General features: G+C 38.9%; 1 protein-coding gene across 5 annotated transcripts in view; it reads right to left on the reverse strand.

Moving 5' to 3' along the window:
- UBAP2 (ubiquitin associated protein 2) overlaps nt 1-27,119 on the reverse strand; it is a 105,482-nt gene that overhangs the window by 31,399 nt on the left and 46,964 nt on the right. For 3 of the 5 annotated variants that reach the window (XM_028146400.2, XM_028146399.2, XM_008141979.3), the window contains exons 6-10: nt 25,832-25,909; nt 17,260-17,314; nt 15,630-15,733; nt 4,618-4,680; nt 618-670 (exon numbers count right to left, since the gene is read on the reverse strand). In XM_028146400.2, coding sequence (XP_028002201.2) covers nt 618-670; nt 4,618-4,680; nt 15,630-15,733; nt 17,260-17,314; nt 25,832-25,909 — 353 coding nt within the window. The remainder of the gene's footprint in view (nt 1-617; nt 671-4,617; nt 4,681-15,629; nt 15,734-17,259; nt 17,315-25,831; nt 25,910-27,119) is intronic. The other 2 variants (XM_028146401.2, XM_028146405.2) reach the window with 2 other exon arrangements.

Raw genomic sequence — 27,119 nt, forward strand, 5'->3', positions numbered from 1 at the left:
GAAAAATGTTATAAAATATGGTACAGGGCTAGTTCAGTTACTTTTTCTTTTTCGAGTTAAATATTTTTACCAAAGAATATCTTATGCTGAACCTAGAAACTTAGAGATCAACACTACCCAGAAGCTAGTATAGTGTACTCAAAAATGTCTGGAATAAATGAATACCCAAAACAGAGCCGATCTAGTTGAAAGGGAAAGAAGTTAGGCCTGGAACCAGATGACTTATTCAGATTAATTTCAACTGTGACCCAAACATAGACTCTCTCCCTTTATTAAAAGCATTATAAAGAGTAATTAATAGTTCACAGGCCACGGTAATAGCATCAATTTGTTATCAGGTCAGACAGAACAAAGATAAGCTAAAAAATGACTTGTCATATTTAACATCTGGGAATTTTAAGTGAACAATTTAAACCAAGTTCCTTAAAAATCTCAAAACACCAAACTCCTTCCATCTGCTAAAAATACAACAATGACAACAAAAACATGGCAATCACAGACATCTGAACAGGAGCCATGAACAGCCAGCCATAAGATAGCGCAAGCTTTCCTCGAATACGCATGCCTCTACCAGAAACCAGAAGAAAGATGGGTCTGATCTGGTACTAAACACTTACATCTTCAGTCCAGTCTTCTGTTGTCCACTCTTCCACAGAATTCTTCCAGGCCCCTGTTGACAACAATCACAGCTTATACCACAAAGTCAAACATTGTCTTATTCCAAATGATTATCTATTGTATACTACACAAGATACATTATGCATCTCATTAGCAATTTAGTCTACAATCCAAGAACTATGAGGCTCTTAATCTACTCTCCATAAAATTTATCATGTTTTCCAATGCAATTTAGCTAGGTACTATCCACATAAACTCAAAGCAATGTCTAAAATTGATTCTGCTTCAGTATAGATGATATCCAGGCAATTCTGCCACGAGTAAGAAAGTATGGGCACAACACAAATATACACATTAAACCAGGGGTCCTCAAACTTTTTAAACAGGGGGCCAGTTCACTGTCCCTCAGACCGTTGGAGGGCCGGACTATAGTTAAAAAAAAAAAACAACTATGAACAAATTCCTATGCACACTGCTAAGTCGGCTGCTAAGCAGGACAGGCAGCGGCGGCAAAAACACCTGGCGGGCCGGATAAATGTCCACGGCGGGCCTCATGTGGCCCGCGGGCTGTAGTTTAGAGGACCCCTGCATTAAACAATGACATCATCCCTTATAAATAAAATTAAACACAGAACAAAATTCAATAAAGGCAGGTCTACCTTGGACCCTTTCAGGTGGACTACTGAATTATTATATTTACAGAAGCATCCTTTTCATAAGGTATTAGCTCCACTGTATGCTTTCCTAATTGGTCTTCAGCAAAGCTGAACATTAGTCCTGCTCATATAAAGTCTGATGCTATAACTCCTGAAGAGCAGATACAGAGGATATACTCAAACAGTTCTTACAGAACAATCATCTATACAACAATTAAGTGATTTAAAGTATTGATATTCAAATATTCAAATATAGAGATCCTATGTAAATAAGTATAGGCCCACTATTTTAAAGCACACACGCAAACACACCAGAGAAAATGGTTTTCAAAGAAAATATAGCAAAATATTTACTGTAACCACTCTCAAAATGTGCGTCTGTGAATGTTTTCAGTCCCTTCAATGGGAAGAAATGAGCATCCGACCTTCCATCAGGTTTGTTTGTGGAAAGGAAAAAAAAGAAGAGAAGTAGGAGCACATTCTTGAGAAAAAAGGCAGATGATTTAGATCTAATTCCTTGGGAATCATGTCAGTAACCTAATAATCAACCACCTCATAAGTAAACTGATGGTGTTACCTAGGAAGATAGTCCTTTTTAGAATGCTTTCCACATGATGTCCCTAATTTAAAACAGGTTATAGGGCCTGGCCAGTGTGCTCAGCGGTTGAGTATCTACCCAGGAGGGGGCGTGAAAGAGGCAGCCGATTGATGATGTTTCTCTCTCATCGATGTTTCTCTCTATCCCTCTACCTTCCTCCCTCTCTCTAAAAATCAATAAAAATCATGTTAAATAAATAAAAAACAAAACTGGTTATGGCAAACAAATGTAGAATCTATGGATTTATGGAGCATGGATCCTGGTATAATGTCACCTAAGATATGCTACTATGTGGGTATAAAAGAGATATGTTTCAAACTTGCACATGTAGAGGGCGGTTGGCACGCCAGATCCTTGTGTTGTTCAAGTGTCATGGTAATAGTAAGGCTAGATATCTGATCCTTTGTATTGGCTCACTTGTTATATCTTTAAATGGTTTCCATAATTTCTCCAGAAATGCGATAAATATTTATAACATTTCTTTGAATTAAAATGTTTTCTTAAACAAAGGTAGAATTAATAGTGGGGGAAAAAAACACAAAATGAAATTGTAGTCCCTGTCGGAAATGAGTACTGGAACCTTGTCTCTAGGCCCCTGCACAGGCCTCCTTAGCACACTGTACACAAAGCTAAATGAATCTAAGGTTAGCCATTCACCTACCCTTCACTCTTGTCTTCCTTCTACACTGTGACTTTCTTCCAAGTGCTACTACGTAATCTCCAGTCTTTTAATGTATTTCCTTCCAGACTTTTCACCAAGTATATGTATAGTTGTTGTTTTTTAATTTTATTGATTTTTTTTACAGAGAGGAAGGGAGAAGGATAGAGAGAAACATTGATGAGAGAGAAACATCAATTAGCTGCCTCCTGCACACCTCCTACTGGGGATGTGCCCGCAACCAAGGTACATGCCCTTGACCGGAATTGAACCTGGGACCCTTGAGTCCGCAGGCCGACGCTCTATCCGCTGAGCCAAACCGGTTAGGGCTAGTATATGTATAGTTTTAAAAGCTTATAACTGGACTAATTTCAAAGATGGCCAGTACACAGTGTTCTTGGTGCCACCTCCAACCAACCTACCCTATGGTCATGTTGTGAAATTCATCACAGAAGATAGTACTTTAATTTAAAGACTGAGAAATTCTACAAAAAGCTGAAGTTTAATCTAAGGAGTTTTAGAAACACTCTAAGCAAGAAATGGCAAACAATTTCAAAGCCTCAAAAATCATTCCTAAAACTTTCACTTTTGAGCAATCTAAAATTATAATAGGAAACCATTTATGGTGGAATTTTCCTTAGGACCCCTTCATCATCAATCACCAATGAAACAATACTGGGTTAAAAGCTTACAGATAAGCATTATTCTAGGTCAGCGGTCAACAACTGGTGGTCCGTGGACCACTGGTGGCCCGTGAGGTCCGAAAGGTTGGCAACCATTGTTCTAGGTACCAAAATGGTATCTCACAGGAAAGATAATTAAAAGTTTCATGAGTGATAAAGGTAGCATATTACTGAAAAATGATAAATTACATGAATCTGATTAATACACAGAAAATATGGAGTACAAAGATGTTAATGAAAGCTAGACTGGTAAGAGAAAGCTTATGGGGTTAGATGAAGCACAGCAAAAAACTTAAAAGCTAGAAAATATATGAACAGCCCTGGCTGGTTTGGCTCAGTGGATAGAGAGTCGGCCTGCAGACTCAAGGGTCCCAGGTTCAATCTCAGTCAAGGGCATATGCCCGGGTTGCGCGCTCAGTCCCCAATGGGGGATGTGCAGAAGGCAGCTGATCAATGATTCCCTCTCATCATTGATGTTTCTATATCTTTCTTTCCTTTCCTCTCTGAAATCAATAAAAATATATTTTTTTGAAAAAAGAAAGAAAATATATGAACAGACAGATATATAAAGAAGGGACATTCCAGAGGAGAGAAACAATGAGGCATTACAAAAAACTATACATAAAATGTTAACAAACATCCTAAAGTTTAAAACATACTTGCTTTATTTAAAAAGTTCAGTTGTGGTAAAATATTCATAACATAAAACTTACTATCTTAGTAATTTTTTAAGTGTATGAAAACTAAAATACAAATTTAGACATGCAGAATAGGGTGAGAACTGAGTACATTACAAAGGAAGCAGAAGACAACATATGTACATAGTTGTAAGCAGCAGTGCAACACGGTAAAGTGATATGGCAGATAAGAGAAAGCCACAACAGAAGCCAGGCACAAGTTGTTGCAGTAACCCATCCTAAATACATAGACTATAAAAAATACCAGACCTCAGAAGAATACAGTCAGGTCCCAACCTTATTTTGGAATATTAAAATCTTACAGTAAGAGCTTGGTTCCCATTACAGGCTTATAGACCTATACGTCAAACATAACTGAAAATGTCAATGATGTTAATTTATTTTCAGTTTACGACAATAAATCTGACATGTATGTTTTATGTTCACTTTAACTTTGATGTTGGTCCTTTGTTAAAAGCACATATAAGGTAGCCATGTAGGAGAAAGGAAAACGATGATGCAAAAATCTGTGGTGCCTTGAAGGCCAATCTGAAAAACACTTCCATAATCAAAAGCTGATAATTATTTTACCAAGTAGTTGTAAAAATATAAATTATAAATATTTATCTGATAAATTCTATTAGTTAATATTGATAAAAATAGAAGATACTGTAAGCATTTTGTAAAGTTCTTAACTTAGAGAAATTTTTAAATAAAATATTCATACCTTTGTGTCCGTAAGAATTGTTTGGCAGATCCTGAGCTACATTTTGAGCATTTGATGCCAGTTCTGCAGATCAATGTAAAATGGAGGTTTTAACAGATAAAAACAATTAAGTGTCAGCAAATTAAACAGAGAAAAGAAAGCATCAGAGCTCAGTATACTATATAACGTACTCCAAGGAGAGGGAAATTTGCTGTAATCCATACTGTGACAGGCAACTGTGACTCAAATATGAATCTTATTAGCCAGATGGCCCTTGAACATTCAACTTGCATCTGCTACCCTTTTTTTACTCCTAGGTTCACCAGGCTCCTTTCCCACTCGTCAAAGAAAGGATTCCACACTATGTAAAAGGTACACTGATTTTAGTAAATTTATAAGTAAACATTTTGACTATCCTCCAGTCTTTCTATTTTGCTTAAGTGTTAATGTGACTCTAAGGAATGGATTTGATTTTTATACTGTCAAGAGTCATGTTTCACCCTAGCCCAGTGGTTGGCAAACTCATTAGTCAACAGAGCCAAATATCAACAGTACAATGATTGAAATTTCTTTTGAGAGCCGAAAACCGACTTCTGCACATGGGCCACGAAGTTTCAATCGCACTGTACGTGTGTGCCCGCACGTGGTATTTTGTGGAAGAGCCACACTCAAGGGGCCAAAGAGCCGCATGTGGCTCGTGAGCCGCAGTTTGCCGACCACTGCCCTAGCCCATTTTGGCTCAGTGGATAGAGCATCGACCTGAGAACTGAAGGGTCTCAGGTTCGATTCCAGTCAAGGGCATGTACCTTGGTTGCATGCTCCATCTCTGGCCTTGGTCGGGGCTTGTGCTGGAGGCCAATCCAGGTGTTCTCTCTCACATCGATGTTTCGCTCTGTCTCTCGCCCTACCTTCTACTCTTTCTAAACAAGAATCATGTTTCTGGGCCCTGGCCAGGTAGCTCAGTTGGTTAGAGCATCATCCCGATATGCCAAGGTTGTGGGTTCAAGCCCCAATCGGGGGACATACAAGAATCAACCAATGAATGCATAAATAAATGGAGAAACAAATTGATGTTTCTCTCTACCCCCGCCCCTCCTTCCTCTCTTTAAATTTCTTTTTAAAAAGAGTCATTTCTGAACCTGTAAGACTGAGGGCTAGACTCTACTCAGTTATCAACAAGGCAATACCATTCTGTGAGGCCTCTAGAAAAATAGCCAGCACTCCATTGTATTCTGCATCAAACATAATTTGTTTATCCAAATGTTTTTCAGTAAGGAATTTGCTACTCTAAATGAAAATGAAGAGAATGAGCATGAAGAGAGAAGAAACAAAACAGTAAAAGAAGGGAGGAATAAGACAAATAGCAGTTAATCAACTAATTCAACATTGTTTAAATACTTGATTTAAAAGGTAGTGACTATGAATAAAGCCTCTATAAAACATCAAGTGCAGTGAATGTTTTTATTCCTCTTCAATAAAAACCTAGGGTGCGGATTGTCAGATTGCATGTTAAATGTAAGCTTTCACACCAGGAATTTATGAGTTCGAGTTATTCTACCATCTTCACTAACACTTGGTACTGTAAGTTTCCTTTTAAAGCTACTTTAATGGATGAATGGTAGTAACCTATTATGGGTTTAATTTGTATTTCCCCAATGACCAATGAAGATGAATGTTTTTGTATACTTATTTGCCATTGAGGTATTTTCTTTGGGAAACATCTGTTCAAATCTTTCATTCCTTTTTTTTTTCCCCCTCAAATAAGTACCGATTCACAAGAAGTTACCTTTCACCCAGTATTCCTGGAAATTTACATCCGTCTCACAACATTATAGTACAATAGCCAAAATTTTGGCTTAGATACAATGTGTGTATAGTTCTGTCATTTCTTGTGACAAAATACACATTACTTAAAATGTATCATGTTAACATTTTTTAAGTGTATAATTGAGCCTGAAACCAAGGTACGTGCCCCTGACCAGAATCAAACCCAGGACCCTTCAGTCCGTGGACGACATTCTATCCACTCAGCAAAACCGGTTAGGACCAGAATAAGTTCTTGAAATCAAGGAATGTTGAATCTTTGAACTTTGTTCTTTTTCAAAATTATTTGGGCTATGCTCGTTACTATACTTTTCTATAAATATTTTCGACTGAAGTTGTCAATTTAATTTAAAAAAAAATCTTCTGGGATTTCGATGGAACTTGTACTGAATCCATGCATGTATTTGGGGAGAAATGGCATTTTAATAATATTGAGTCTTCCAATTCTTAAACAATGAGTATCTCCCTCTTTTGGGGGGTCTGCTTTGGTTTTTCTCATGTTTCATAATTTCCAACATACAAACCCTGCACATACATCATCATATTTACACCTAAATATTTCATGTTTCTGTACTACTATAAATGATACTAGCCTTTTTCCCCCCTTTTATTCCAATTTGTAATTGTTCATTACTAGCACAGAAAAACTGTATTTTAGTGGTGTTTATATAACTACATGTATTTGCTGGAATTCACTTATTCTTCTTTAAAAGGGTAATTAATACATACATCTCCATAAACCTCACTTTTTAAAATAGTGAGGTCAATTTTCTTCTTTTTTAAGAATTGAATTTAGAGAAAGAGAGAGAGAAGGGGGCAGGGGAGAGAGAGAAAGAGGAAGAGAAACATTGATGTAAGAGAGAAACATTGATCAGTTGCCTCTCATACATGCCCTGACCAGGGATGGAACCTGCAACCTTCTTATGTGCCCTGAACGGGAATCAAACCTATTATCTTTCAGTGTATGCAAGGATGCTCCAACCAAGTGAGCTACACCAGTCAGGGCCGCTGGTTTTGTTTTGTTTTGTTTTTTAATCCTCACCAGAGGCTATGTTTTTATTGATTTAAAGAGAGGGGACTGAAGAGATAGAGAAACATTGCTGTGAGAGAGAAACATCAATCAGTAGCGTCCCCTACCGGCCATGACTGGGGATGAAACCCACAACCTAGGATAAGTGCCCTAATCGGGAATCGAACCCAAAACCTTTTGGTGAATGAGAATGGGAGGATGCTCAACCAACCAACTGAGCCACATAGACCATGGGCAGTGGGGACAATTCTCATGTGATGGACCATCATGGATCAGTAAGTCCATAGAGTGAGTCAATAAAAACTAAGCTTCATAGTAGTAAGACTTGAAATATCTAAAAATGATAAATCCTTCTATTTAATTTTTCTTGAATCTCTCAATTTTATATTTTAGTATGAGTTTATATATTTTATGTTTTCATTGGTAGAAGACTTACCATCTTGTATATCATTAGACTGCTTCATAGTCACTTGTTTTTTGAGGCTATCAATTTTTTTCCATTTTCTCTTTGTTAATGGTTTAAAGAAATAGAAAGTACCATATAATTTCACTCATATATGGAATCCAATGACCAAAATGCACTATCAAGCAAAATAGAGAGAGACCCATAGAGCAAGCTGATAGCTGTGGGGGGAGGGGCAGTTAGGGGACTGGGGGTAGGTGGGTGGAGAGATTGAGAAAAATATAAAGAGACAAGAGATATAAATTCATGGATAACAGACAACAGTGTGGGGATTACAGAGAGGAGGGAAGAGTTATAGAAAGGTATAAGGGGGATAAATGGTGATGGAAGGAGACCTGACTCAGGGTGATGATGTGTACAGATGATGTGTTGTGGAATTGTGCACCTGAAACCTGTATAATTTTAACTAATGTCATCCCAATAAATTCAGTAAAAAAGAAAAATATGTTTATTGAACATCTATGCAACACCTTTTAAAACTCCCTTACTAATTTCAATAACTTCTCTGTAGATTCTTTTATAACATTATCAGAAATGATACGTTTTTCCCCCCTTTCGACCCCTCTGACTTTTCTTCTTTATTCCTTACTGCAATGGTTAAAACCTCTGGTACACTAGTGAATAGAAACAGTGAGAGTTTAAGCTTCTTTATCTTGTTCCAGAGGAAAAACATTCAACATATCACCATTAACTGCAATGTTTACAGTAAGTGTTATAGATGTCCTGTATTTGATTAAGAAAATCTCCTTATATTCCAGATTTGCCTGGCTTTAAAAAACAAAACAAAACAGGATGGATGTTAGATTTAGTCAAATGCTTTCCTTATTGAAATTATGTGAATTTTCTCCTTTATTCTGTAAAGGAATTCACAGAACTCATTTTTGTTATTGAGATTTAACTTACACAGCATAAAATCCTTCCTTTTGAAGTACACAACTGAATAGTTTTTATTATATTCACAAGTTGTGCAACCATCACTACGACCTATTCCAGAATATTTTCATCATTCCAAAAAATAATCTTTAATTCATTAGTAGTTAGTACCTATTTTCCCCCAAGGTTCCCAATCTACTTTTTGTCACTATGTCCATTTGTCCAATCTGGGCACTTCTCATAAATGAAATCATACAATCTATAATAATAAAAGGGTAATATGCTAATTAGATCAGATGTCTTTCGGACATCCTTCCTGATGAAGCCAGAGGGAGGCCAGCCCAGGTCCCGGGTGCCTGCAGGCAGCAGGAGGGAAGCTTCGGTCCCAGGTGCCAGAGAAAAGCCGGTGCCAGCAGCTGAGGGGGAAAAGAAGGCCTGCTCTTGCATGAATTTTCGTGCATTGGGCCTCTGGTATAAAACATATGCTCCTTTATGACTGGCTTCTTTCACTCAGCATAATGTTTCAAGGTTCATCCATTCTTTTTTTTTTTTTTAATATATTTTTATTGATTTCAGAGAGCAAAGGAGAGATAGAAACATCAATGATGATAATTACCGATTGGCTGCCTCTTGCACACCCCCTACTGGGGATTGAGCCTGCAACACGGGCATGTGCCCTTGACCGGAATTGAACCCGGGACCCTTCAGTCCACAGGCTGGTGCTCTATCCACTGAGCCAAACCGGCTAGGGAAGTACTTCATTTTGTTTGTTTGTTTGTTTATATTTTTATTGATTTCAGAGAGGAAGGGAGAGGGAGAGATACAGAAACATCAACGGTGACAGACAACCAATTGGCTGCCTCCTACACGCCCCACACTGGGGATGGAGCCTATAACCCAGGCATGTGCCCTGCCAGGGAATTAAATCCTGATCTCCTGGTACATAGGTTGGCGCTCAACCACTGAGCCACACCAGCCAGGCAGTACTTCATTCTTTTTTCTTTTTAAGGCAGAATGAATATTCCATTGTAGAGATGACAGACATTATACTTATCTATTCATCAACTGAAAGACATTTGGTTTTCACTTTTTTTTTTTTTTTTTGGTTTTCACTTTTTAGCTATTATGAGTTATGCTTCTAAGAACATTTGTATGAACCTAAGTCTCCTATTATCTTGAATGAATATATATGTGTGTGTGTGTGTGTGTATATGTATATATGTATGTATATATGTGTGTATATATATATATATATACATATATATATATATATATGAGTTTATTGATACTTAAATGTTAAATCTGAATACCAGGTATAAATTTAACATGGCTGTGATATGTATTATCTTTTTTCTATCTTACTGCATTCTGTTCTCCAGTATTTTGGCTTAAGACTTTATAACTAGGGGAGAGAAGATGGCAGCCGAATAGGCACAGCCTTCTTGCACCTCCTCCCAGGGCCAGACTGGAAATTAAACTAAATTGGGTAACGTCATCTGGAATTACCAACTGAGGTCCAGATGAGAAGATTTATATCAAGCAAGGACAGAAAGCCCTGGACACTGGGAGAAAGGGCGAGGCTGAGAGAGGGGCTGACCCAGCCTCCATGGGTGGCAGGCCGAGAGTGAGGAGGCATCTCCTGGCTACAGCAGGGTTATTTCCCTGTGAAGATGGAGGCCTGGAACCCAGCTGGGCTCCACAGTCTGGAACTCCAGAGCTAAGACCAGTGGCATTTTTATATACCAATAATAAACACTCAGAAAGGGAAACTAAAAAAAAAAAAAAAGTCCCATTTACCATTGTAACAAAAAAATTAAGATCTGTAGGAATAAACTTAACCAAGGAGGTAAAGGACCTATACTCAGACAACTAGAGAATATTGAAAAAAAGAGATAGAAGAAGGTATAAACAAATGGAAGAATATACTGTGTTCATGGATTGGCAGAATTAATATCATTAAAATGCCAATACTACCCAAAGCAATTTATAGACTCAATGCAATCCCAATCAAAATACCACTGGCATATTCCACAGATCTAGAACAAATAATCCAAAAAATTAATATGGAACCAAAAAAGACCCCGAATAACTGCAGTAATCCTGAGAAAGAAAAACAAAATTGGTAGAATCACAACACCAGATTTCAAGCTGTATTACAAAGCCACCGTAATCAAAACACCCTGGAAATGGCACAAGAACAGGCATATAAGATCAATGGAACAGAACAGAGAACCCATAAATTGACCTACACCATTATGCTCAATTAATATTTGACAAAGGAGGCATGAACATACAATGGAGTCAAGACACTCTCTTCAATAAATGATGTCAGGAAAATTTGACAGATACATGCAAAAAAATGAAACTAGAACACCAACTTACACCATACATAAGAATAAACTCAAAACAGATAAAAGACTTGAATGTTAAGTTGTAAATCCATAAAAGTCCTAGAAGAAAACATAAGCAGCAAAATATCAGACAGCTCACAGAGCAGAATTTTCACCAATACATTGCCTAGGGAAAGAGAAACAAAGGAGAAAATAAACAAATGGGGCTACATCACAATAAAAAGTTTTGAGAATGTGGAGAAAAGAACCCTAGTACACTGCTTGTGGGAATGCAGACTGGTACAGCTGTTATGGAAAACAGTATGGCGTTTCCTCAAAAAATTAAATATGGAACTGCCACTGGACCCAGTAATCCCACTTCTAGAAATATATGCTAAGACAGCGGTTGTCCATGAGGCCCGAAAGGTTGGCAACCGCTGTCCTAAGAAACCCAAGACACCAATCAGAAAGAATGTATGCACCCCTATGTTCATAGCAGCACAATTTACAATAGCTAAGATCTGTAAACAGCCCAAGTGCCCATCAGTAAACAAGTGGATTAAAAAGCTGTGGTACATTTATACCACGGAATACTATGCAGCAGTAAAAAGGAATTTTTACCCTTTGAGACAGCATGAAGGAACCTGGAGAGTATCATGCTAAGTGAAATAAGTCAGTCAGAGAAAGACAAGTTATCATATGATCTCACTTATATGTAGAATCTAATTAACAAAATAAACTGATGAATGGGAGTGGACCCAGAGACATGGAAGCATAGAACATAATGGGGAATCTCGGAAGGTGGGGGAGGGTTGGTAGGAGGGAGGTAATCAACTAAAGATCTTGTATGCATATATACAAAACCCATGAACTCAGACAATAGAGTGGTAAAGGCCTGGGGCGAGGGGCAGGGGTGGGCTGGAGAGGGATAATGCAGGGGGGGGGGGGGGGACGACATTTGTAGTACTTTCAACAATAAAGATTTTTTAAAAAAATGCTTTAGCACAGAAGACACCAGCATCAAAATGAAAAAGGAACTCACTGTATGGGAGGACATATTTGCCCATTATACATTTGATAAGGGGTTAATTTCCAAAATATATAAAGTACTCATACAACTCAACAAATGGAAGGCAAGCAACCCAATTAATATGTGGGCATAAGAAATGGCCAAGAGACATGAAAAAAACGCTCAATGTCACTAATTATCAGAGAGATGCAAATTAAAATGACAGCAAGGTGCCACCTCACACCTGTCAAAATGGCTATCATCAATAAATCAACAAACATCAAGTGCTGGTGAAGAAGTGGAGGAAAAGGAACCCAAGTACACTGTTGATGGGAAGGCAGACTGGTACAGTCACTATGGAAAAGAGTGTGGAGTACCCTCAAAAAATTAAAAATGGAACTGCCATTTGACCCAGTTATCCCAGTTCTAGGCATATATCCTAGGAAGCCAGAAACACCAAGCAGAAATAATATATGCACCTCTATGTTCATAGCAGCATTATTCACAGTAGCAAAGATCTGGAAACAGCCCAAGTGCCCATCGGTAGATGAATGAATTTTAAAAACTGTGGTACATTTACACAATGGATACTATGCAGCTGTAAAAAGAAACTCTTACCATTTGCAACAGCATGGAGAGACCTGGAAAGTATTATGCTAAGTGAAATAAGCTAGTCAGAGAAGGACAAGTATCACATGATCTCACTTATATGAGGAATCTAATGAACAAAATAAACTGATGAACAAAAAAGATCAAGGCCCGGAGGCGTGACTCAGTGGTTGAGTGTCAACTTATGAACCAGGAGGTCAAGATTCAATTCCCAGTCAGGACATATGCCCGGGTTGCAGGCTCAGTCCCCAGTGTGGGATGTGCAGAAGGCAGCTGATCAATGATTTTCTCTCATCATTGACGTTTCTATCTCTCCCTCTCCCTTCCTCCTCTCTGAAATCAATAAAAATATTATTTTTTAAATAATTTTTTTAAAAAAAGATCAAGAGGCATTGAAGCATGAAACAGACTGACATATTTCAGAGGAAAGGGGAGTGGAGGTGGGAAGAGATTAACCAATGAACTTATATGTTTACTAGAGGCCCGGTGCACGAAATTCATGCACGGGAGAGGGGGGTGTCCCTCAGCCCAGCCAGCAACCTCTCCAATCTGGGACCCCTTGAGCGATGTCTGACCACCCCTTTAGGCCTGATCCCACCAGGATCGGGCCTAAACAGGCAGTTGGACATCCCTCTCACAATCCAGGACTGCTGACTCCCAACCGCTCGCCTGCCTCTGCCTGATTGCTCCTAACCACTTCTGCCTGCCAGCCTGATCACCCCCTACCCACTCCCATGCCAGCCTGATCAATGCCTAACTGCTCCCCAGCTGGCCCGATTGCCCCTAACTGCCCTCCCCTGCCAGCCTGGTCACCCCTAACTGCCCTCCCCTGCTGGCCCGGTCACCCCTAACTGCCCTCCCCTGCAGTCCTGGTCCCCCCCAACTGCCCTCCCCTGCAGGCCTGGTCCCCCCCGACTGCCCTCCCCTGCAGGCCTGGGTGTCCCCCAACTGCCCTCCCTTGCTGGCCTCATCTCCCCCAACTGTCCTCCTCTGCCAACCTGGTCACCCCTAACTGCCCTCCTCTGCTGGCCTGGTCACCCCTAACTGCCCACAACTGCCCTCCCCTGCAGGCCATCTTATGGTGGCCATCTTGTGTCCACATGGGGGCAGCCATCTTTGACCACATTGGGGTGGCCATCTTGTGTCTTAGAGTGATGGTCAGTTTGCATATTACTCTTTTATTAGATAGGATATGCATAGCCTATGGACAGACAATAGTGTGGGGAAGGCCTGGGGAGGGGATGAGAGTGGGGTGGAGGGGGTCAATAGGGGAAATAAGTGGGGACATCTGTAATACTTTCAATAATAAATTAAATTAAAAAGAAAAGAGCCCCTCAAAAAAGACTTTATATCTGTGTTGAAGAGTGAGGTAATTGTGTAATTTCAAATGTTAGCACAAAATGTATTAACATAAAGTGTCTTCCTATGATCTTTTAACATCTATAATAATTATAAAGAATATCAATATTCCTTTTCTCATTCCTAGAATCAATTATTTATGCTTCTTCTTTCCCTGAACAGTCTCAAATAAATTTATCAATTTTATTAGTCTTTTCAAATTACCATTTATAACTTTTGTTGATCATCTCTACAGTATCTTTGATTTCTAGTTCATGATTGTGCATGTGATGCAGTCCTATTTCCTGACGAGGGTTGATGCTATATAGAAGTGTCAAATTATGTCTTAATTTTTTAAAAATCCTCATCTAAGGACATACTTAGAGGGAGGGAGAAAGGGAGAGAGAGAGAGGGAGAAACATCGACAGGTTGCCTTCTGTATGCTCCCCAACTGGGGATCAAACTGCAACCCAGCCCTGGCTGGTATCGCTCAGTAGATGTAGTGTCAGTCAGCCTGCTCACCCAAGGGTCTCAGGTTCAATTCCTGGTCAAGGGCACGTACCTGGGTTGCTTGTTGGATCCTGGGCGTGTGCAGGAGGCACCAATCTATGTGTCTTTCTCACATCAATGTCTCACTCTCTCTCCCCCCACCCCCTCCTCTCTCTCTAAAAATCAATGAAAAAATATGCTTTGGTTAGAATTAATACACAACAACAAAACAAAACAAAAAACCCACAACCCAGGCCTGTGCCCTGACCAGGACTCGAATTGGCAACCTTTTGGTGCACTGAATGACGCTCAACCAACTGAGTCACTCCAGCCAGACTCAAATTATATCTTTATAAATACAATCGCAGTAGTTCTTATCATGAACAAATCCTCCAAAAAGCTCTATTACATAAACATACCCAATGAACAAATATCTACCCATGAATTTTAGAAAAGAAATAATCCAAAAACAGAAGGATACAGAAAAAAACCTGCAAAAGCAATTGTTGCTCCAAACCCATCTATCATCTACCACTTTATCTGGCCAAATTTTACTGTCCACCATTAGCAATGATATTTTCAGTAATAAGTCTTCTCCTAAGAAATTCTATAAATCCCTGACACACTGGTGGGGGTATGGTGAGGGGTTGGCAGGGGGCTGGGGAAGAAACTAGAGTTATCAGGGAAATCACTTCATAATTTATACAAATGCCTAACCACTATGCTATACACCTAAAACTAATATAATATTGAATGTTGACTAATCTTAAAAACATTTTAATAAAAAGAAAACCATGACATACTGAGATTTGAGTGTGGATTTGTGCTGACATAGCCTGATTATAACCTATTCCTCAGAGTGCAGAAAGGAAAACAAAATCAAATGTCTTATCATCAATGAGATTTATAAGTGAGAGACTTTGGAAGTGGAAGGAAAAGCTAATAGTAGTCTCAGGGGTAGGATAGCAGGCTTTTTCGTTATTCTTCATCAGTACACTTTGATGTCATCTTTATATGCATGCTATCTCAAACTTTAAAAATACATCTCTGATAAGAATAGACACTTACCACTTCCCTCATCTGCACCATTCTGAGCAGCTTCCCAAACTACTGGTTTTGTCCCACACCCATCTATAGATGGAAAATCTGAATAGTCTGCAGGATTAAATGTCCTGGGTTTGAAATAAAGAATAAAGGCAAATGAAGCAATCACCAAAGTCACAAAAGTAACTGTACATCATCTCCCACAAAAGAAGCCCTTTCCCTTCTAAGAGATGCTATTAAACTTCACCCTCCTTCTCCTATTTAAGTATAACTCATTCCTCTTGCCGTTAGGATGCAGATTTTCTGAAAAGCAGAGCTGCCTAGGAATCTTCCATACACTCTTATAAGATACCCCTATTTCCCTAAGTTGCTGTCCTCTGCATTCTAAAGCAGGTGTGGAGGCATAATCATTCTAGGCAGCATGAGGGCTCTATGGAAAGCCCCCTGAAAACTAACCCCAGACCTAAACAGGCAACAAGTCTTTTCTTCCCAAGTTAGAATCCAAGTTTGACTTTGATCCTTTTACAACAGTTGTATGTGATCCTTTTTGTATAGAAAAACTGATAAAAAATGTTTTTAAAGAGAAACAAAAATGTTTTGTTCAGTACCTCTTCTTTGTTGTTGTTGTTCATTAAAATCCTAAACACCCATGACTCATCGAGGTCTAGTTACTAGAGCCAAATTAAATACTATCTCTAAAATCTTCACAACAGATTTTTCTTCCAGCTTAATTGTAGTATCATTAACTTTTTTTAAAAAAATCACGAAGGAATAAGTTTGAAAGTACACAGTAATATCCACAAAACAGTTTAAAGCTACTGTGCTGGGCATAGGTGTTTAGGTGTTTAAGTGTTTTCATCCTTCCTTTGTCTACAGGGAGCTCAGGAAGAAAAAAGATGGCATGAGGTACCACCTTAAGGAAATGACCCCAAACAGTGCTGCCCTGAAGCTATGGAGAGAAAAAGGGCTTTTCCTGGAACCAATTCCCTTCCTTTCTTGAATGTAATCTACATATGGATTCTGTAAGATGCTTAAAAACTTTTTTCTTTCTTTTTATTTATTTTTCTAAAAATCCAGGGGGAGCTAAAGTTTTAGAAGCAGGAAAAAGTTAAAGAACAATAAGAAAAAATGAAAAAACTACTGCTTATACCATTTATTTAATAACAGTATGGTCACCATTACAATTCAGGAAAAAACTATTACATACATAAACATCGCATTTACTTACTATTCAAAGACAATTGCTGGATTTACCAACATTAACTCTTAAGCAATGGTTTACAGCTAGGGGTGATTGTGCACCTCCCTCCCAGGGAGCATGAGACATTTTTGAATGTTGTAACTTGAGAAGGGGTGCTACAGGCATCTAGTAGGGAAAGGCCAGGAATGTTGCTGAACATCCTACATTGTAAAGGACACCCAACCACCTCAACAAACTATTATCCAATCCATAATGTCAACAGAGTCAAGGCTAGAAACTCTGCTCTAAGGTCCAATGCAATACAATTTTATTTGTACTATTTTACTTTTTTACTACTTTTTTCTTAAGTATAGGAAACACCTGACTTACCAGAATAAACTGGGCATAAAATAGAGGAAGGAAACCCTTAGGATAACAACTGGAGAACTACAAAAATAGGATGGCTACACTTACCCCATGCCTTGGGTTGAGAATCTTCCTGCCCCTCTCCCTCTGCCACGTCCAAATCCTTTAAAAAAAATTATAGTGTAAAATAATACTTATGTCCTACACAATTACAATTTGACCAACTTTATCCTACATGCACCTACTCAATATTGTCACTGTTCCTAACAGCACCATCATTCCCTCTGGTGCACCCAATCTTCTGGTCTCTACTGACACAACTACCTACAAAGTTATTGATTTCAAAGGATATGCCCTAAGCGGTTTAGCTCAGTGGATAGAGAGTCAACCTGTGGACTCAAGGGTCCCAGGTTCGACTCCGGTCAAGGGCATGTACCTTGGTTGCAGGCACATACCCAGTAGGGAGTGTGCAGGAGGCAGCTGATCGATGTTTCTCATCAATGTTTCTAACTCTCTCCCTCTCCCTTCTTCTCTGTAAAAAATCAATAAAAATATATATATTTTTAAAAAGGATAGAAAAAATTTTATCTGCTTGTATACTATTTGTGATATGTAGCAGCTTAATATGGGCAGGCTATATTAAAAAATATTCTGAGCCCTAAGCGGTTTGGCTTAGTGGATAGAGCATCAGCCTGCGGACTGAAGGGTCCCAGGTTTGATTCTGGTCAAGGCCATGTATTTTGGTTGCGGGCACATCCCCAGTAGTGGGTGTGCAGGAGGCAGCTGATCCATGTTTCTCTATCTCATCAATGTTTCTAATTTTCTATCCCTCTCCTCCCTGTAAAAATTCAATAAGATATATTAAATATATATATATATATTCTGGGTCTTTTAAAACCATCTAATGCAGCCCTAGCTGGTTTGGCTCAGTGAATAGCATTGGCCTATGGACCAAAGGGTCCTGAGTTCAATTTCGATCAGGGGCACATACCTCAATTGCAGGCTCCTCCCCATCCCGGGCCCTGGTTGGGATTCGTGCAGGAGGCAACCAATCGATGTGCTTCTCTCACATGGATGTTTCTCTCTGTCTTTCCCTCTCTCTACCACTCTCTCTAAAAATCAATGGAAAAATATACTTGGGTGAAGATTAAAAAAAGAAACACACACACAAAAAAAACAATAACAAAAATAATTCACCTCTTTATGTAAAAAATAGATGTCAATGAATCTATGCTTTGTATTAATCTTCCATATGCTGTCAACTGTTTTTAAGTAAATAAATAAGATAAAACCACCTAGTGTAAACAAAATGACATTTTAAAGCCTGTAGTATGAAATGAGAAACAAAGAAGAAACTAAGTAAGCTGGCGGTACTGTACTACTAAACATCATTTTTAATACTAGGACTTTAACCAATAACCAAAATGCCAGCAAGCAAGACAGCTAGCAAGAAGAAAAAGTTTTATTCCACAACCCTGCAGCCTTTCTTGATCAAATCCTAAACTGTGGATTGAAGACCTAAAGAGCTAAAACTATACAACTCTACGAAGAAAATATAACTTTAGAGCATTGAGTTAATGATTTCTTGGATATGACACCAAAGGCATAGGCAAGGAAGAAAAAAATACTTTAGATTTGTGCATCAAATGCACTATCAACAAAACATAAATAAATACATATTTGAAAGACAATATCAACACAGTACAAAAGCAACCTGTAGAATATTTGCACATCATATATTTGAAAAGGAGTAACATCGAGAATATATAAAGAACATCTACAATTCAACAACAAAATGAACAACCCAATTCAAAAAGGGCAAAGGACTTGAATATTTCTCCAGAGAAGATATACCAATGGTCAAAAGGCATATGAATGGATTCGCAACATCACTAATCAATCGTTAGGGAAACCTGATAACAGAGAGAAAAAGAACAGAATATAATAAGAGTTTGCAAGGATGTAGAAAAATTGAAACCCTTGTGCACTGTTTGGTAAAGAATGTAAAATGGTACAGTCACTATGGAAAACAGTATGGCAGTTCCTTCAAAATTTAAAAATAGGATTACCACATGGTCCTGCAATTCCACATGTGGCTATATATCCAAGAGAATTTGAAAGTAGGGTTTTAACAAGATAGTTGAACACCAAAAGGAGAAGCAACCAAAGGGTCCATCAGTAGATAAATGGATTAGCAAAATGTGGTATGTACATACAATGGAATTATTATTCAGCTTTAAAAAGAAGGAAATTGTGACACATATTACCACATAGATGAACCTTGAGGACATTGAGCTAAGTGAAACAGGCCAGTTAGAAAAGGACAAATATTTAATTCTACGTATATGAGGACATAAGAATAGTCAAATAGTCAAAGAAAGGTGGTTGCCAGGAGCCATATTAGCTATGCTAATATAACTAAAAAGTATATTAAACATGTATAGTTAACTTATCCAACAGTTCAAATTCAACTATTAAAAATATGGTCTTGACAAAAATCTACCCTATTCCCAAAGATGGAAAAATAGAGGGAAATGCCCTAAAAAGTGGAAGAAACCAAATAATGCGTATCATCGGTTATTGTCTATTATATCACTGTCCAAGAGCAAAGGTAAAAAAAAGAAAAAAACACCTTGCCATATATCCATACAATGAAATGTTAGCCATATACTAGTAAAGGAATGAAATACTGATAACATGCTACAACATTGATGAACCTTTAAAACACTAAGCTAGGTGAAAGAAACCAGTCACAAAAAAACAACCACAAGATTCTATTTATATGTTATGTTCAGAATAGGCAATTCTGTACAGAAATAAAGTTGATGACTGGTTGTTTACTACTGGGGTGGGATGAGGAGGGTAGAGGAACTGGGAAGTGATAAAGGGTATAAAGTTTCTTTGGGAGATGATAAAAACATTCTTAAATTGAGTATAGTGATGGTTGCATAATTCTATGAATACACTAAAAATCACTGAATTGTATAATTTACATGGGTGAATTGCATGGTATATAAATTATATATCTCAAGAATATTCTATTTTTTGCTATAATGAACACTATTACCAAGGAAGAAAGCAAAAGAAAAAACACAATTGCTTTTGATAAGTGGGTTCATGTGCACCCATAACAAAAGAGAATTCATTTCAATGGCATGCATATGGCAAACTGCACTAACAGTGGTTAAATATTAAGTAAATATCAGCAAAATTGTAAAAAGGGATTCTGCTAAGAAATCATTAAATGATATCTAAAATACTTGAGCCAGAAAGCAAGATGTGCATAAAATAGGATTTTATAAAAGAAATACACTGAGTGGCCAGATAATTATGATCTCTGAACGCATAATAATCTGGCCACTCAGTGTACATCCTATATAATAAAAGGCTAATATGCAAATTGTCCCCTCGACCAGGAGTTCGACCAGCAGACAGGCCGGCCAACCACCCATGGCTCCTCCCCCTGGCCAAGCTGGCCGGACCCCCCCCCCCATGCACGAATTCATGCACCGGGCCTCTGACACACACACACACACACACACACACACACACACACACACACACACTGAGTGGCCAGATTATTATGCGTTCAAAGATCATAATAATCTGGCCACTCAGTGTATATACCCTAAGGTGAAAAAAATTTTAAGTCCTACAAATCTCCTGGAAAAAGTCAGTATCAACTACATGGATATGGTTAATACTTGCACCCAAGTATTAACTATAAACAAGCCAAATGTCTTAAGTAGATTTAAAAAAAAATCAAATCCTAATTTTAGTAAGGTAACAAAATTGTCCTTTCCTTTTAGACTGGCTAGTGATGCTACCAGTAAGATTGTTTGGTGTGAATATACCATTTCCCTATACTGCTAATCTGGTACAAATAGCTATTTTCACCTAATAGCTCAGAATAAAGAACCAGGGTCTTTTAATAGAGAAAAACAAGATTTAAAAAGAGCATCGTATCCTGGCCGGCGTGGCTAAGTGGTTGAGCACATACCCATGAACGAGGAGGTCACAATTTGATTCACATTCAGGGCACTTGCCTGGGTTGCAGGCTCGTTCCCCAGTAGGGGGCGTACAGGAAGCAGCCAATTGATGATTCTCTCGTCATTGATGTTTCTTTTTCTTTTTAACTTTAATTTTGTATATTTTTATTGATTTTTTACAGAGAGGAAGAGGGATAGAGCATTAGAAACATCACACCAATTACTTGCCTCCTGCATGCCCCCCACTGGGGATAGAGCCCGCAACCAAGGTATATGCCCTTGACCAAAATTGAACCTGGGACCCTTCAGTCTACAGGCAGACACTTTATCCACAGAGGCAAACTGGTTAGGGCTCATCATTAATATTTCTACCTTTCTTCCTCTCCCTTCCTCTCTCTGAAATCAATAAAAACATATTAAAATAATGATAATTAATTTAAAAGATCATCTTAAAAATGAACCAATACTACCTAATAAAGAGGGAATATGCTAATTGACCCTCACACTGTCACAAAGATGGCGGCACCCATAGCCAATAAGGAGGGAATATGCTAATTGACTGCCCTGCCCTCAAAGATGGCAACGCCCACAGCCACAAGATGGTGGCGCCCAGTCCCCTCAGCCCCACTGCCACCCAGGGCCGGCCCAAGGCTCAGGCAAGCCTCTGATGGCGGCTGCCCAGCCGCCCAGGGCCGCCCGAGGCTCAGGTAACCAGGGCTGGCTGAGGCTTGCGCTGCCAGCAGTGGCAACAGCAGAGGTGTGATGGGGTCGTCGCCTTCCCCTGATCGCCAGGTCACCTTCCGCCCTTGAGGGCTCCCAGACTGTGAGAGGGGGCAGGCCAGGCTGAGGGACTCCCCCTCCAGTGCATGAATTTTCATGCACCAGGCCTCTAGTGTAATTATAAATGCCATACCTTTTCTCCTAAGTTTCTCTAGGGCAGTAGTTCTCAACCTTCCTAATGCTGCAACCCTTTAATACAGTTCCTCATGTTGTGGTGACCTCCAAACATAAAATTATTTTCGTTGCTACTTCATAACTGTAATTTTGCTACTGTTAATGAATCGTAATGTAAGTATCTGTGTTTTCCGATGGTCTTAGGCTCTACAGCAATGGTTCTCAACCTGTGGGTCTCAACCCACAGGTTAAGAACTGCTAGCAGTAATAAAGCAAATGTAAAATACTGAAACTTGGGGAATCTAGATGAACATTATGCAAAATTGTATTTTTTTATTTCAAAATAAAATGGTAAAACCACACTCTGAGCACCTGTCTGCATATTTCATATTCTAATAAGTTTTTATTCTATGAAAAAATCCAAGTTGTTTTCCATGTTTGCATTAGCTGTTCCTTTCTCACAGAATGTTCCTACCCAGATTTTCACATGGCTTTTTTCCTCCTCAGCTTAAATCTCACCTCCTCAGAGACCTCCCCAGGCCACTTAAAGAGTGACAGTTGTAAGACAACTATTGATAGTAAATCACATCACCAATCATTTTCTTAAATAAATTGAGAAGCGCTTTTACTTGTCTCTCCTCCTTCCTCAACCAGGATGAAAAGGAGTAAGTCATATTCACAGCAATATCTTCAACAATATAATAGGTAAATATTAGTTGTTGCTACTAACATGTAACCAAATTTCATAAATGTGGAATTTTTTCATGGGTTAAACTCTTATATTTGGAGGCATAATAATTATCACTATTCAATTCCAGGAAATAGCCTATAGTTACTGATTTTTGAACACTGCATTTTGTCAAATACTTTTTGTACCAGGACCCAAGATGCCACTGCAGAGGATTCAGAAATTAAAAGTAGAATGTTAGAACATAGTTGGTAATCAATAATTATGTTTCAATTATATTATACAGACTACATTCATATATTAGTTTTAAAAGTAAGTAAATTAAATTGGGTTGCCTAATGTAAAACAAGTGGCATAAGTAAGGTAAAGGAGTGGAAAAGGTTAGGGAGTAACTATTGTTGCCTTTTCCACAGCATTATTTTTCTTTCGTCCAGAAAGAAACCATCCACCTGCAACCTCAAGTAGTATTCACTACCTTACCTGACTCAATCTCATTAAAGACAAGACAAAAACAATACACAAATGCTGCAAGCCAGCACCAATAAATAAGATAAAGAAATTTATAGGAATAAAAGAGTAGGGGAGTGACCTGACTATAACTTCTCATTTATTTATATAATTTAAAAATAAGTATCGTGTAATCTAACCTTTAAGATAAGAGTGTCATTTCTAATACATAAACACATTCTGGTACAGCAAAGAAAATCAGATGGCCCATATGAAAAGTATTGTAATATATTTTTATAAATAAAGCACATTCAACACAAAGTTAAATGAAAGGGCCAATAAAAAATGAGTCTCTCTAAATTTTATATTCTTTTGGCATTCCTAAATATGCCAAGACCAAAAAATAAACAGGCGGTTTACTTTTAAAACAATACACACTGGGAAATACAAAAAAAGTAAATGATGAAATAAGATAGGACAGTGGTCGGTAAACTCATTAGTCAACAGAGCCAAATATCAACAGTACAACAATTGAAATTTCTTTTGAGAGCCAAATTTTTTAAACTTAAACTTCTTCTAACGCCACTTCTTCAAAATAGACTCGCCCAGGCCGTGGTATTTTGTGGAAGAGCCACACTCAAGGGGCCAAAGAGCCGCATGTGGCTCACGAGCCGCAGTTTGCCGACCACGGAGATAGGAAATTAAAGGCCTATGTCATATCAAGTCTAAAATACCTGAAAGCAAAACGCCTGAAAAAATTTTAAATATACTGATGTAGACTACAAAAAAATATCACCTATACACTATTCTCTATAAAACAGTAAATTCCTCTCTGCTTATCTCTTTCCTGCATTTCAGAATAACTTTAGTTGCTCCTCCCAAATGAGCCACCAGGCCAAGATGAAGCTACATTCTTAAAGTAGCATAATATCCCAAATTAATAAATGGTAAGAGGCCTAGCTGGTTTGGCTCAGTGGATAGAGCATTGGCCTGCAGACCAAATGGTCCTGGGTTCAATTCCAGTAAAGGGCACGTACCTGTTGCATGCTCCTCCCTGCCCAGGGCCCTGGTTAGGGCTTGTGCAGGAGGCAACCAATTGATGTGTTTCTCTCACACAGATATTTCTCTCTGTCTTTCCCCCTCTCTTCTACGCTCTCTAAAAATCAATGGAAAAATATCCTTGGGTGAGGATTAAAATATAAATAAACAAACAAACAAACAAACAAACATGGTAAGAAATGATCACTAACAAAAAAGGGAAGAGAGGAGAAGATAATCAATGGGCAAATAACTTTAATTTTAAAGCCAGTGGGTAGCTCTGGCCAGGTGGCACAGTTAGTTGGAGCATCATCCTGTACACCAAAAAGGTTGTGGGGGTAGAACCTGGTCAGGGCATATGCCTAGGTTTCAGGTTCAATCTCCAGTCTGGGCACATATGGGAGGCAATTGATTGATGTTTCTCTCTCACATTGATGTTTTTCTCTCCCCCTTCCTCTCTCTAAAAATCAATCCTATATAATCCTATATGATAAAGAGGTAATATGCTAATTAGACCAAACAGCAGAAAGACCGTCCAGATGACCTTCCAGACAAAGCCGGGGCTGCGAGGGCCAAGCCCCTTTCGGAATTTCGTGCATCGGGCCTCTAGTAAAACCATATCTTTGGGTGAGGATTAAAAAAAAAAGCTAGTGGATAAAACACATTTCCTAAAGTCCAACATAAAAGAATTTATAATAACACTAGTGGCCCAGAGCACGATAATGCGCACAATAGGCCGCCCACTGCTTCCATGGGTGCCGGCATGAGCCGGCATGAGCTGCAGCGCGCCCGGGAGAGCTAGCAGGAGCTGGTGGGAGCCGCGCTGCTTCCTCGGGAGCTGGCAGGAGGGGGTCACACTGCTTCCACGGGAGCAGCGCCACTTCCGCAGGAGGCAGAAGGGAGCCGTGCCACTTCTGCAGGAGGTGGGAGCGAGCCACCGGCGCCCACGGGAGCCGGGGGCAGGGACCTAGCGTGCTCCATGCATCTCCTGGTGACCCGCTGCACACACAGCCCTGTCCCTCGCCGCACGCAGCCCCGCCCAGCCTGTTGAACGGTCGTTACTATGACACAATAACGGACAATTTACATATTACCTCTTTAGATATATAGATTTTGGTCAAAACTTCAAATTTTTGTTGTTGTTTTCCTCTCCTGAGGATATTTTTTCCATTGATTATTTTAGAGAGAGAGGAAAGCAGGGAGGGAGAGAGGGAGATATCAAACACCTATTGGTAGCTCCCGCATGCGCCCCAACCAGGGGCAGGGAGTGAACTGGCAATCCAGGCACATGCCTTTGACTGGGAATCAAACTGGGGACCCTTCAGTGCACATCTACGGGGTCAATGCTCTAAACATTGAGAAACACCGGCCAGGGCAGAACTTCAAATTTTAAATTATTCATATAAAGGGTCTTCACAGCTAATCTGAAAACAACCAAAAGGTTTCCTCAAAATTACATAATCAAAACACTTCATTCATAAACATCAGTAAATGAAATCAAAAGATTTCAGAAGATGAACCATTCTTTCAGAGTACACTGTCATGTCTTAGAGCCCGGTACAGCAAGCAGTCTGCCTCCTCCTTTAGATCAGAAGCATCTTCTGTCCCCCTTATTCTATCTTACCTCTACCACGGGTGCGCTTGCCACGGTCTGAAGGCTTGTCCCCTTGATTGCAATCAATTCCATTCTCTTCACCTCTAACTAAGAAATAAAAGAGGACCTCATATATAATCATACCAGACAACTATTAAAAGCAAGAACAAAAAGACTTTTTAAAAAGGCTAAAATATAACCATCGGGTTTTTTAAAAAGAAGAAAAACAGAAGTGACTCGCCCTAGCTGGTTTGGCTCAGTGGATCAAGCGTCGGCCTTCGGACTGAAGGGTCCTGGGTTCGATTCTGGTCAAGGGCACATGCCAAGGTTGCGGGCTTGATCCCCAGTGTGGGGTGTGCAGGAAGCAGCCGATCGGTGATTCTCTCTCATCATTGATGTTTCTATCTCTCTCTCCCTCTCCCTGAGATCAATGAAAATATATATTTTTTTAAAAAACAAAAGTGGTTCAAAAACTGAGTAACAGCACATCTTCCTTATTTATAGGTAAAAGTTCTAAAAAGAAATTAAAATGACATACCACTTTTTATTTCTTCTATTTGGACTTGCCCTCCCCTAAAGTAAGTTTGTTTCAAAAAGCCACATTTGTTATTCAACTATGTAATACACCACACATTTGCTGACTAGTTAGGTATAAGATCTGGAAAGACATAGAATAGCAAAACACCACCATCAAGGAAATACTGTTATTGAAGAAATTAATGTTAGAGACAGCTTTTTACAGGATTCTGTCCAGAAGATGCCAATACAGTCTTTTCTTCTCCTCATACCTATATTGGCATTAATGATTCTATATAATATAGAAATGTTATGAGTGATATTGGCACATCTTGCTTCCCTCGTCTCTTTTAGAGATTAATACCTATGAATTCTCATGAAGGTGCCACTCCATTTAAATTTATATCTCTCTTTATAATCCCAATCTCTCTGTCCTTTGTTTTCATCCACAGCATAATTTCTACTAACACCATTAAAATATATTAATATAAAATGTTACTTTTCCTTTTTATTGTTATATCTCACTCTACCTCCATTAAAAGGTAAGTTTTAGGAGGGCAAAACTGTCTGTACCATTTATTGCTCTATGCCTATAAGAGTACTTGCTACACAGCAGGTACTCAATAAATATCCATAGAATAAACTAGCAAAAGTCTCTAAGGTCAGTGCTGGCCGAGTGCTCAGATGGTTGGAGAGTTGTCCTGTATACCAATAGGTTGCAGGGTCCAATTCCCAGTCAGTGCACATACCTAGGTTTCAGGTTTGATCCCCATTCAAGATGTGTACAGCAGGCAACTGATCT

Source organism: Eptesicus fuscus, chromosome 15, assembly GCF_027574615.1.
Source record: "Eptesicus fuscus isolate TK198812 chromosome 15, DD_ASM_mEF_20220401, whole genome shotgun sequence".
Lineage (NCBI taxonomy): Eukaryota > Metazoa > Chordata > Mammalia > Chiroptera > Vespertilionidae > Eptesicus > Eptesicus fuscus.